Genomic DNA, 12018 nt, shown 5'->3' with positions numbered 1-12018 from the left:
AGAAGCTTTAAGATATTCCAAATAAGTAAAAGTTTCATATTCATAGTAAGAGAAAAAGGAACAAAATACAGATAAAAGATAAACAAAAAAGGTGAATCGGAGCTAAAAAACACAGCAAAAAAAAGTAAAATAACCAAAGAAAAGAGAGTAGCATTTTTCTTGAAAAACTGCTAATAAACAGTAGACTGATGATGCAAAATATAAGCGAAATAGAAAAAAGAAATGACAAAACCATGATTAAAAAGGAAATAATACATTAAAAGAAAAAAATCCTAATTTAACAACTTTCATCTCAAAACAGAAACACTCCAACCAGTAAACAACTTGCTCCATTTGCGTTGGCCGCGCTCACGAGAAAAGCCATGAAATATTTGCTAAAGCGAAAAGAAAATCCCAAATTCCCCGTTTCTGACCAGCGTGCGGACTGTGGGCCTCTTCCACCGGGTAGAAGCAATCCATTTTGGTACAATAAAAAATTGACACTCTATCCATCATTTATGAAGTAATTTCCCGCCGGCAGATATTATACGTCCGCCCGCGAAAGCCATTCTGCGCCACACAAAAAAAAAATGAAATGGACGGCAGGACAGCAAAAAAAAAACTACGCCGCTAACCAACACAACTCTCTATTTCTCGGTGGCAGCCACCGTGTTAACAAACTACGAGGATCCCGCTCATGGCTCATAAAACATACAACTTTGGCCGTGCCGTCGGCCCAAAGCTGCCGCCGTTGATTAGCGAAACGTACGAAAAGCCTGTGCCGTCGCCTCATCCCAGCGGCTCGGCTTCGGTGCAAGCTTCGCGAAGGTCCGAAGGACAATATTGAATCCATTCCGGGGCCGGTACTTTGGCGGCCAAAAACCTGTGGCCGAAATGTCACCGTGCCTGCCAGAGTGTGGCTGTCGAAAGCTTCTCACAAACACGGTATTTGGGGCGAAGCTTACGGCGTGTACGGGATGGTGGTCAGACGAAAGACGAAAAACACCGTTCCACCAGCGTTCCTGGGTCCCGGGCATCCAGTATTCCAGGCACCCAAGTTCCGACAGCATGTCGGACAGCACCACCGGACAGCTGCGAGGGACAATTTTTCATTTGTCCACATATACATACAATATGCACTGAGTGCTGGCCAGAGCATAACACGGCAAACGAAACAACCGGTTTGGGGACCGGGACCGGGAATGTACCACAATTTCCCACGAGAGAGACAACCAGTAACATACCGTTTGCTGATGGTGCAGTTCCTTTTTCTTTTTTCTGCTACTCGCTTCGTCTGACAACATTTTTGCATGCATGCTTTGCATGTTGTGCTATGGTTTATGCTTGCGGTATTCACTCTTTCCCACTGTCTCCGTCACTTTCGGGTTGCCTGTGGTTTCTGCTCTTCTATTTGTGTCTTCCCTCATGCTTTTCCCTATTCTTGCTTATCATCTCCGGGAGAACTATTTCACGTTGCTTCCCTTCAAATCGCTTAACAGATTTATCAATCAGCAGCAGAAGACTCAACTGTGGTGCCTTTTCTGCAATCATATTTGTCCGAAAAATCTATTTCTAGGTCTACAACGATTGTTTCTCGAGTTACTAACGTCTCAAACACCTGCCACGTAGTGTGACTTAGTTTTAGAAATGCTGTGCAAAATGTAGTTTGCATGGCACAAGGCGCCAGAGATCCAGAAAAAGGACATACGACCATCGTCTTGTGATTTAATTCGTGCACTTTAGTCATCTAAACCGCAATCTTTAATGTGGCCCATTGATGTGGTGGAGTTGCATAAACATGTGCCCATATCCAGAAATGAAAGCAAGTGAATTAATCCACGAATACTATGGGTTAGCCATCTTGTGATTTTTTTGAAGTAATGTCAGGACAAGTTTTCTTATCTGCTGATCTATCAGTGTGAGGACGATTATCTGTTATAGAAAGAGAACAACTTTAGCCAAGTCCAGTGCCCAAGTCCAGCAGTGTGTTACTACTTGCTCGCCAATAATCATCGTATTATCATCCAAAATATCGTCACGACTATTTGAAGGTGAAGGAGTGTTTCCATAAAAGAAGTATCAACACACCTTTCACCTTTCAAGGAACCGCGCCATTTGCTCCCCATTCAAATTTTCTCGTACGATTTTCTTTGTCCCTCACTGCTTCTTACGGTTCGATTTTTTTTCGGTTCCCGGTCAAAATGAAATGCTAGTTTCCATGTTTTGCATGCTCGTAAGCGTCACCGCCGGGACTTGCAGCCCGGGGAATGTTATTTCAGCTGTGTTTCCCAACCGGAACCGGATGGTGTAGCTTATTGTATCGTAGGTCCCTTTTCGTCTTCGGCAAAAGCTTAGGCTGCGGCCGACCCCGGAACGGGTGTGGTGTGTTCCTCTTCGTGTAGTTCCTCCTTCTTGCTGGTCCGAGGCGATGACGATGGCGCTCGAAGCCGAACGAGTTCGTTTGCTTTAAAATAACATGCACCTTGGCCAACGTGGGCCGCCCGGTCGCACTCGGTACTCGGTCCGAATCGCATCGGTGCTGTGCGGGGCCCGGGTGTTCTGTGCCGGATGTTTCGTTCCGCTTTTGCACTTCCGGCCCATAGCGTAGCCCGCTTCTTGCGGTTTGCACTCTTGCCCGGATATCAGGGGGCCCGACCAGAACGAGCTACTTACCGCCTCGGTGTGTATCGGATGGACGGCGAACAGGATTCCGGCCAGGATGGCAAAATTCCTCCGCAAGCCGGCGATCGTCAGGCAGACGCGGGTGAAGAGCACGGTGGCGGCCGCGTGCAGGGCCACGTTCGTCGCATGAAACCATATCGAGCGCAGCCCGAAGGTAAGGTAGTTTAATCTGTGAATGGGACGAGAAAGGAGGAAGAGTTAAACAAAAAAATAAAAGCCGGTTTCGGAGGAGATTAACAAGTGCAACCCGCAACAACCGCAAGCGAGCAAGCAAAGCGCAACTTCATAATGGCCGCGACGAGAATTTTCTTTCTCTCTCTCTCTCTCTGTTCCTATGAAAATGGCTCCCCCTCTCGGTGGACGATTATTTTTCATTGTGAAAATAATTGAAATATATCGTTTCAGCAGAGGCAACGAGTAAGCGAAAATGGACTGCAAATCGGACGCGCGATGGCCTTTGAGGTTAACCGATTCGTAGCGCATAAACAAAATGTTGGCGAAGAGCACACTTTTGTTGACCTTCGAATACTCATGTGACCCTCAGCATTGGTTTGTATGGATCCAGATATCGTTCGGCTTGTAGTTTATTCACAGCGACAGTCGCTAAAGATTGCTGCTATGATTTCAAACGAAATGGAATATCTTGTCTTAATATTAAATATCGGCTCGGTTGTGCTCTGCTACGAAAACATGGGAATTGAAAAGAACTGTATCTTGGTCACTGCTTACAGGCATGTGCATAGTACCATAGCAGTATTGACAGAACTGTCGAAAAGTTCGACGATCCTTTCTCTATGCAATGTCAACGAAAAATTAGTGATGGAAAGGTGGTCTTTAAAGCATCAACTGTGATTCTGTTACCTTTCCTTACAGTTTAATGTGGAATGCACAATACTTCTTTCAAAGTCCCGAGATGTGATTTCAGTTAAATGTTAATAAACTCCGTCATCCAAATAATGTCTTTGATAACAGGATTGTGCGACAAAATTAGGTTTAATCTTGCATCAGTACGATTGCATGGCGATACTTCACAACATGCTAAAAAAATCCACCCAAAAAGGGACTGTACATCAGAACGTTCAATCGTAGTTAAAACCGAGCCACCTTCAATCGATTGCATCAATCGATATTTAATGTTCTTTAGCTAAGCATCACCTGGCCACTGGCAGATTAGTGAGTAACAATGTTACTACATACCACGCCGAACGGCTTCCGCTGAACCACAAATCGGGAACTGTGGTTCAAGCTCCGCATTCCACCAGTTGTGGGTAACGCAACACCCCGCTACTGTGCTTTAGCCCCAGGTATGTTATAAATTGAGCCTTCCCGAAACCACACAAACGCACACCGTGACCCGGCCGGGGTCCCAAAAGCGTTCCAGAGGCGAGCGAAAAATATGCCACTGTCACAACCAAATCTGCGGTCACACTTCTAGAATTGCAGCACCGTGCAACAGCACGCATTAGCACGCCCCACTGGCCAGCTGGGTGGTCTCCATCCGCCCCACCACCCACCGGGTACAGAGCCGTCTTGTTACTTGTCGCTAATGCTGCGCCGAAGGAAACGCTCTGCGAAATCGTTTCCTGCAAACCTCTCCGGCTCCGGCTTTTGTGTGGTGGTCTCGTAAAGCTGCAACATTAAACTGGGCGGGGTGGCGCTGGGGGTGGTGCGTGCCGGGTTGCTGGGGTTGCTCCAACATGACCGCAAATGGCTTACCGATCTCTTCCGGCACGGCGAGAGAGCGAAGCGAAATTTATGGCACACGAAGGGGCTTTGGTTTCCGCTGGGCGCTGCACCGGCACGGCTGGGATCGCTGCCGTACCGGGCTACTTAGCGTCCGGGTGGTGCCGGGAGGCTTCCGGAGCTCACCCACACACACACACACACACCGCCCGCACAACGCCAATTGCCAATTCGTAAACGCTGTGGCTTCGGTGGCCTCAGCGCCCCGGGAAAGCCTGAAAGTCGACCGGCAGCCACGGTGCTCAGTGAAGCTGAAAAGTCTTTATTTATTCACACACACACACACACAGACACACATGCACGCACATTTATTTCCGAACTGCTTGCAATAATCGGCCCGCCAGACCAGCCAGAGGACTTCGACGGGCCCAACGAGCAGGCCCGTCGAGTGGTTCGCATTGCTTATCGTTTTGATTTTATTGCCAACTTAATTGCTATCAGGATTTATGTTTACACGTTATGAATTTCCTTCCGTCGGAGGCCGGACCGGGCACTGGTCAGCTCTCTCTCTCTCCGGTCGCTGGCCCGGACCGGTCATCTTCCGCGAGCCGACGCCCGTCGTCCCGAGAATGACAAACTAAATCACTGTGTGCACTGTGCAGTGCCTCCCGGGGGGCTCAGGCTTGGGGCCCGCTTCTCGGGCTGATTGATGACCCGACGAGGACGACGACGACGAAGCCAGTGACGCCGAGAACGACGAAGCCGCTCTCGTACATCAAGATTTGTGTTTCGCAGAGCCACGAGCATTCCATTCGGTGACAATACATTATTATAGGACTAACGCCCGGGCTCCGGCGGCCAGCCGTGTCCTGATTGAATGTACGGTGTAATGATTGACAGGTTAATGAAATCGTTTGCCGCTACCGGGTAGGCTCGCCGTGCGATAAGAGGGATTTCTAGCGGTCGGGATGTATATTGTAGCGCTCGATTCTTTGCTCGACAAAGAAGTAACACTTTACTGTTCTAGTAGAGTTAAATAGGTCATTCTAGTCAAAAAGACGTATTTTGCCATGTGGGATTGTTATAAGGGAACGGAGTTGTAGGTTGATGATAGATCATTTTCCGAGAATGAATGAGGCTTTTAACTATTATCAATACGCTGCTGTGGACAAAGGTTCCTTGTGGGGTAGTTTCCGCAAAAAGATATAGATTGGGCATTGCGTTACAACTGTACTTGCTTCACTAATTACTTTACAATCAATCTTGGAATTCAAATATTTAATAATGAACACAAACTCGAGCAAATTACTTTTCAAAGTAGTCCAATCGTTTCAAAGTCTTCAATTTAAGCGTCAACGTGTTAATTGGAGAAACCCAACAATTATCAATTATGAATGAAGTAAACCTAAATAACTGTGTAGAAATGAAACATGGAGCGTTTCGAATCGAAGTTTCGTAAATGTATCAAGCGAAGTGCACAGAAAACAATGAAAGACAAACATCAAACTAAATTCCCCGTTGAGCATAGGCAGCAAATTACGATTTTCTCCGGCCCAACTGGCGGCCGATACACGCACGCACGCACACACAAGCCGCCCTTTGGCTTCTCGAAGCAATCTGTAACATTTGCTCGATGGGCAATAAGTGCTGTGTCTTCTCAACCCGTAGCGTTGGGTCCGTAGAGTGTAAACGAAATCGAAGTTTCACGTGGGCTCGACGAGCTTAGGGCAACACCGGTGTCTGGCCATGAGAGCACGCGGCGAGAGAGAGAAAGCAACAGCGAGGGAGATCCCTTTGCTGGCATGCAGGAACGAAGGTTATTCATAAGTTCCAATATTAATTAAATTTCACTCCACTCACCGGTCTCGAGTGGCGCCGAGTAGATGGAAGTGGCGGAAGTTCGGGGAGTTCACCACAAAACTTGCTCTTGGTGCCTTCATTTCCGGTTCCCGGCAAGGCCCGCTCGCAATGCCGCGCAGGGACGATGGATGAAAAACCTCGCACCGAACCGGTGCACTTCCGTACCGAATCAAAGTCAATTCGAAGCCCGGGTTTGCTGAGCTCACCGCACCACGCACTTAGCAATGGGCTAGAATTACATTGGTCGTTGAGAAAGCCGGCGAGGGCTGGTTAGGTCGGCTCTGCGTTGTAGATTAATAACTGTTACCAGCAGACCTCAACCGCATCAACAGGATCTCGGCCGCCAAATTACTGAGCCCATTATTATTACTTCACAGTGCCACGCGGCACTCCATTCCGATTGCAACAATTCCGCCCCTGCCGTGGGTGGGTCTGCCGGCGCCATTGTTGGTCTGCTGGGAAACGAAGCCCGTCCTCCGCGCATCGGAGAAATTCCCGGCGCAGTGCATCAAAGCGTACAACCAACTCGAATCAATTTGATTTAAATAAATCCATTGCACGAGACGGCATCGTCCGGTTGGTGCTGGGCGGCACGATGATTTATTGGCCACCAGCCCAGTCTGGAATGCGGTACTTCATTTACCAGAACCGATCGAAATTTTTTTCTTAACCGTTTGTTGGAGTAGATATTTTAGAGAAGCTTTATTGATCGTGTTGATCAAACAAACTAGGAGTTTGATTGGAATCGTGTAAACTATGTGTAAAGCTAATCAACCAAGGTTTAATCAACTCCGCCATTCCGATGGCTGATTTTTCACAGCATATAAGCACTTCTTTAATTCAGCCTCGCTCGCTAAAACTTTGCAGAACTTGTTGGAAAATTATGCTTCTTCTTTTAACTAACTGCATTGCGCTCTCTACTGACTTTAACCATTTTTGTGATTTATTAGTGTGGACTTATCTAAAGGCCACGTTCTAAATATGGATCAAAACAATAAGTATCACCTTTGGATGTAACAAAGCTAACGAAAATTGAATCAATTGAAGAAGCTCCCGATATCGGGTCTCTTGTTAAATACCAGAAATGGCAATTTTCGGAACCTTTGACTAGCCGCCTGGCCTTTAAAATCCCGCCTGAAGCCGATGTTGCTCTAAGCGGACTGCGGGACATCGAAAATAAATAGACCTTTACAAATCAATGTTTCATTTCAACAATCTTCCTCAACTATCTTCCAATTTCGACAATTTCGAGTTATTTCGTCCAGGCCATTGGGTTTAGTGAAATCAGATGCATTAGTTGAGTGTAAGAAATTATATTCAACTTAAAACTACTTACAAAAGTAACTGAAACTAAACTAAAAACACACAACCAAACAACATAGAAAACGATTTCGTCTTTTACATCCTTATTAGCGAACCGAGAACTTCCACTTCTTTGTTGATCAGTCAAAATACAAGAATATAGTAAAAAAATCTTTGTCCCCAATTTTTGTGCTCCGTTCTGGGACAACATTTCCACCAACATCACTCCACTTAAGTCATTGAACCGATTTTCCAAACGCCCGGCCAGGCCGCTAAGTCAATCCTCGTAGACCGCCCGGGGCCTTATGCTACCGAGCGGGCAGGAGGCACAAATGTATGTTGGGCGCATAATTTTCGCTATCGCGCCCATCAGATCAAACGGCCACCGCCTGCTGCTGCTGGGGCCGCAAATTACTACTGCCGACTAGCGGCGAAGATTGCTTTCCTGTTATCGTAACATTTTGATTGAAATGTCTCAATAGCCGTTCGGCCTGAAACGTCTTCCTCCGCCGGACGCGGGGACCACGCGGGCCCCCGGACCGCCTTGCGGCCGACTCGTGGCAAAGGCAGCACGTCCGGAGACCCCAAGACTCCAGAATCATTAGCGACGATCTGACGAGTGCTACAGTGTGTGTGTGTGTGTTAGAGTCACTGTTCGCCTTCTCGACTTCTTCCTTCACGGCTCTGGACGGGGCCAGGATCCGTGCCGGGATAATGCGCTTTGATGTCCTTAATGGTGCCCGGCGCCCCCTGAACGGAGGGACACCGTGTCGGGGTTTTTGTGCCGCGCCCGAACCAACGCGAAGCGCACCAATCACTTAGCTGGATGCGCACCGGGCATACGGAAAACATATCCCTTACCCTAGGGCTCACGGGCCGTGTTAAGGTCCATTCACGGTCCGCTTTTTTGTTTGTTTCTTCCTTGTTGACTCTCGGTTGCAGTTTCATTTTTTTCTGACCAGCACGTTCTCATTAGGCGCCTGGCAACAAGAAGAAGAGCACGAGCCGCATGCTCATTACGCTGACTGGCGCCGGCTACACGGGGCAAAACATTTATGCGCAAAAGACACGTTGCCAAAAAGGCCAAAGGAGCCCCTCGCACGAAGGACGCCCAAGGACCGCGACTGCGTCACCGATAAACACATTTCCTTGCGCCCTCCCGACCCTCTCTCTTTCTCTTGCTCTCTTTTTGGGAGCGCTGATTTGAATAGTAACTATAATTAAGGTCACTTCTTGCCGGTGTGGGAGCCGAACCTCTGCAGAAGGTCCTTCGCCCAACGACACGGTAGCGAGGACTCGCTAATGATAATGATTTTTACTTTTTGGCTGTAATTAACACTGACCTCTCATTCAGAGTCCTTCTCTTTCTGCCTCTCCCTCACTCACACACAGACTTTCTAATGCTTCTTTAGGGCCGCGTTCTGTAGTTTGTTTTTCCCAAGGACCCGAAATCGCTTGTAATGGGTTCCGGTTCAGCTCGTCGAGCGTCCTTTAGAATATGGCCTGCAGCCTACCAAAACGGAGGAGAAGGAACCCAGGCCGCAGTCAGTGAGGCGGAGGTGGCGGGTACCGGCGGATACCGGACACGGTCTTATCGCCCGCCGCTGGCTGGCTCTCCGCCAAAGGCGGAAGCTTCATTTCGATCGACGATGTTATCGTTAATGAATCTATTAACGATCAACAATCCACCCAAGCTGTGGCCCCACTTGCAAACCCCCAGTAATTGACCCGCGGCGCTCCCCGTCCCCCGACAAGGGTCAGCGTTCAGCTGCCCGGAGTTGGCTCCCCGAAAACAAGTTGCACGGTAATGTTTTCGGTTCAACAGCGCGCACCGTGACATCCACCGGGATCATTACCGGGCACCGTGCATCGTCATCATCATCATCATCAGTAGCGTCGGCGGGCGCGGAGAGAAGGAGAAAAAAAGCGTCATCAAAAGCACGGTTGGGTGGGCCCCATTTGCCCCATCCCAGCTCGTTTGGAGGAAATTAAGAAGTTTTCGTTGGTTTTGGCTTAGAGCGGGCCCCGTGCTGTGGATCGTGACAAAAGCTCTGCTGGCCGTAGCTGCTGCTGCTGCTGCTGCTGGATGCACCAACAGCGTGACCTGGCATGCACACACCCCCGGGCACCCCCAACAACCGGCACCACCCTGGCCCAGCAGCGACCACTTGCACTGACAGCTTTATGGCGTTTTATGGTGACCGCTGATTTATACGCTAACGGGCCCCTTTCATTAAACGGCACGGGCACCTAGCTTGGGCGCCACGAAACGCCCGCGGAGGTCCTGTTTTTCTTGCCCCGTTTGCTCCGGCTGCCGTTGCGTGTTACACTCGCTACACGATTAAGGCCGACCAGTCGGCTCGGTCGGGCGACGGCTCACGGTCACCGGGAAAATTCTGGCCGCCCCAGCCAAGGCACGTCACGTCATTAAGCGAACCACCGCACACGGCACACGAGCCACGGGCCGGGCCGGGCCGAAAATGGGTTATTGATAAACTGGGCGGAAAATAAACGAAAATTTATGTTTTGAACATTAACATCATTATTATTCGATAATGCTGAGCCGCGGCACCATAAATAATACACCACAGAACGGCCGGCTGACCCGCCGCTGACGCTGACACATTGTATGGGTGATGGGTGGTGGGTGTTCTTCCACCGCCTACAGTGTGTGCGTGTGTGTGTGTCCGTCTCACTCGTCGCGCACAGGGAATTAAAAAAGGGACGATTTTTTGTTTCATAAAAAGGATCACGGCCGACACAGGCGTCACGAGAGGATGGCTTTTGCCGAGTTGTGGCTGTGCCGCAGCTGGTATCAATATGACCCTAGAGAGAAAGAGAGAGAGAGCGAGAAAGGGGGGGATCGGTTTTTTTTCTTGTTCGAGCCCACACCTACATTGCAACATTGCAATTTCGGGTATCCTTCTGCCAAACCCGGTTGGCCGAGCTTTTCCTGTTCCAGGCGGATCCGGAGATAGGGCCGATTTTATGTTGTGCTGCTATTTTGGCAGCACATTTTCGCGGTTTTCACGGCCTGGTGCCGAGGTTGGCCCGGGGAACCCCGGATCCCATCCCGATCCCGGATCGGTCGGTGAAACAATTCGATGAACAATTTTGTGTTCCCTTTTTTTTCGGTTGGTTAGCGGTCGCCAAAAAAGGACGCCCAGTTTTCGTCAATCCAATTTTGGGGGTCTATTTTTGGGTGGTCGGTGGGCCGAATATTTTCCAGTCGAGCTGAGCCCCCCCACCCGCCAGGGGGGATTTGACTTTCGGGAGAGCGCGATGCGAAAAAGTTAAACCGAATTTGCGTGCCGGCGGCCAAAATTGAGGCCCCCTTTAACGTTACGTTAGTTTTTACACCCGGCGCCGATACTTTTATTTCTACGGCAACAGAGTGTAACCAAATTTGGTTACAGTTTCGCGTTCACCAAAATGTGTCACATTACATTACCAATGATTGAAAGTTGAGATGATTTTGGATTTAAAATTGCACAAAAATGTTAATGCGAGTAAATAATATTTTGGCAATGTGCGCTGTTCAAGGCATCTGCCGTGTTGAAAACTTTGACAAAATTTTATTATCTTTAATAGCTCAGATTCTAAAAATATTTATATTCAATATAGGTTTGAATACAAACAACATTATTCAACCGATCTTAGCAATGACCAATTATTAACAAATGGCATACAAAAACATGTGGAAGTAGAATGTTGCAGAAAGCCTATCAATGGATTGGCTGCGTGAAAAACAATAATGCATCAAATCAAATAATTTTTGCTCAAAAAGCGTCAATTAAGCTAGCCTTGACGGTTTATCGGAAAAATAAAGAGTAGTTCACGAAAAGGATCAAACTTTTTCAGCTCTTTTGAGAATTATAAAAAAAACATTAGACTAACGCCATTGAGAGCTTTTGAGGTAATGAAATACATTTAAAAGAATAAATAAAAATATTGTGAGCTACAACCAAACGGTCGTTACTTTGTGCCTTTATGGCAATCCTGCGCTGGCACAAACCAGCAACGCCGTGCTGGCCACACGCAACGTCACACCCAGTACCTCGAATTCGAATGGACCGATTTTCCTGGCCGCGCTCAACGGAATACGCCCGAAATTGATAAAACAATCTATAACGATAAACAATTAATTATGCTCCCACCCGCCGTCGATTGACGCTGTTTTTTCTTCTTCCTCTCGTCCAACACAAAGTTGGAGCGTGAGGGCTTGGTGTACCGAAACCCTGCCTGCACGTCCCCTGTACGAGGGTCTGTTCCTGTCAATAAATCTGTTCGCCCGCTTCTAATTTGTTTTATGACAAATTAATTCTAAACCGTCGCTCCATAAATCAGTGACAAAAGCGCACCGGAACCGACGTGGCTGCTCTGGGTCGTTTGGTCGAAAGTTCGTCCAAACATTGATGCAGCTTTGTCACGTGCGGCGGTTTGACGTGTGTCTCGGGACGGGAGATTGTAACGGCACTAGTGATTTGTACTTTGAGGAAGCACAATTTGTGT

The 12018-nt window shown here is 48.2% G+C and overlaps 1 protein-coding gene across 1 annotated transcript in view; it reads right to left on the bottom strand.

The window, feature by feature from the left end:
• The window catches only part of LOC128278567 (protein O-mannosyl-transferase TMTC1-like), a 59217-nt gene that overhangs the window by 36641 nt on the left and 10558 nt on the right, over positions 1-12018 (bottom strand). Inside the window, exon 2 of the mRNA XM_053017296.1 lies at positions 2653-2830. Coding sequence (XP_052873256.1) covers positions 2653-2830 — 178 coding nt within the window. The remainder of the gene's footprint in view (positions 1-2652; positions 2831-12018) is intronic.

Source organism: Anopheles cruzii, chromosome 2, assembly GCF_943734635.1.
Source record: "Anopheles cruzii chromosome 2, idAnoCruzAS_RS32_06, whole genome shotgun sequence".
NCBI classification, from domain to species: Eukaryota; Metazoa; Arthropoda; class Insecta; order Diptera; family Culicidae; genus Anopheles; species Anopheles cruzii.
This window is presented reverse-complemented; position numbering and strand designations above follow the sequence as displayed.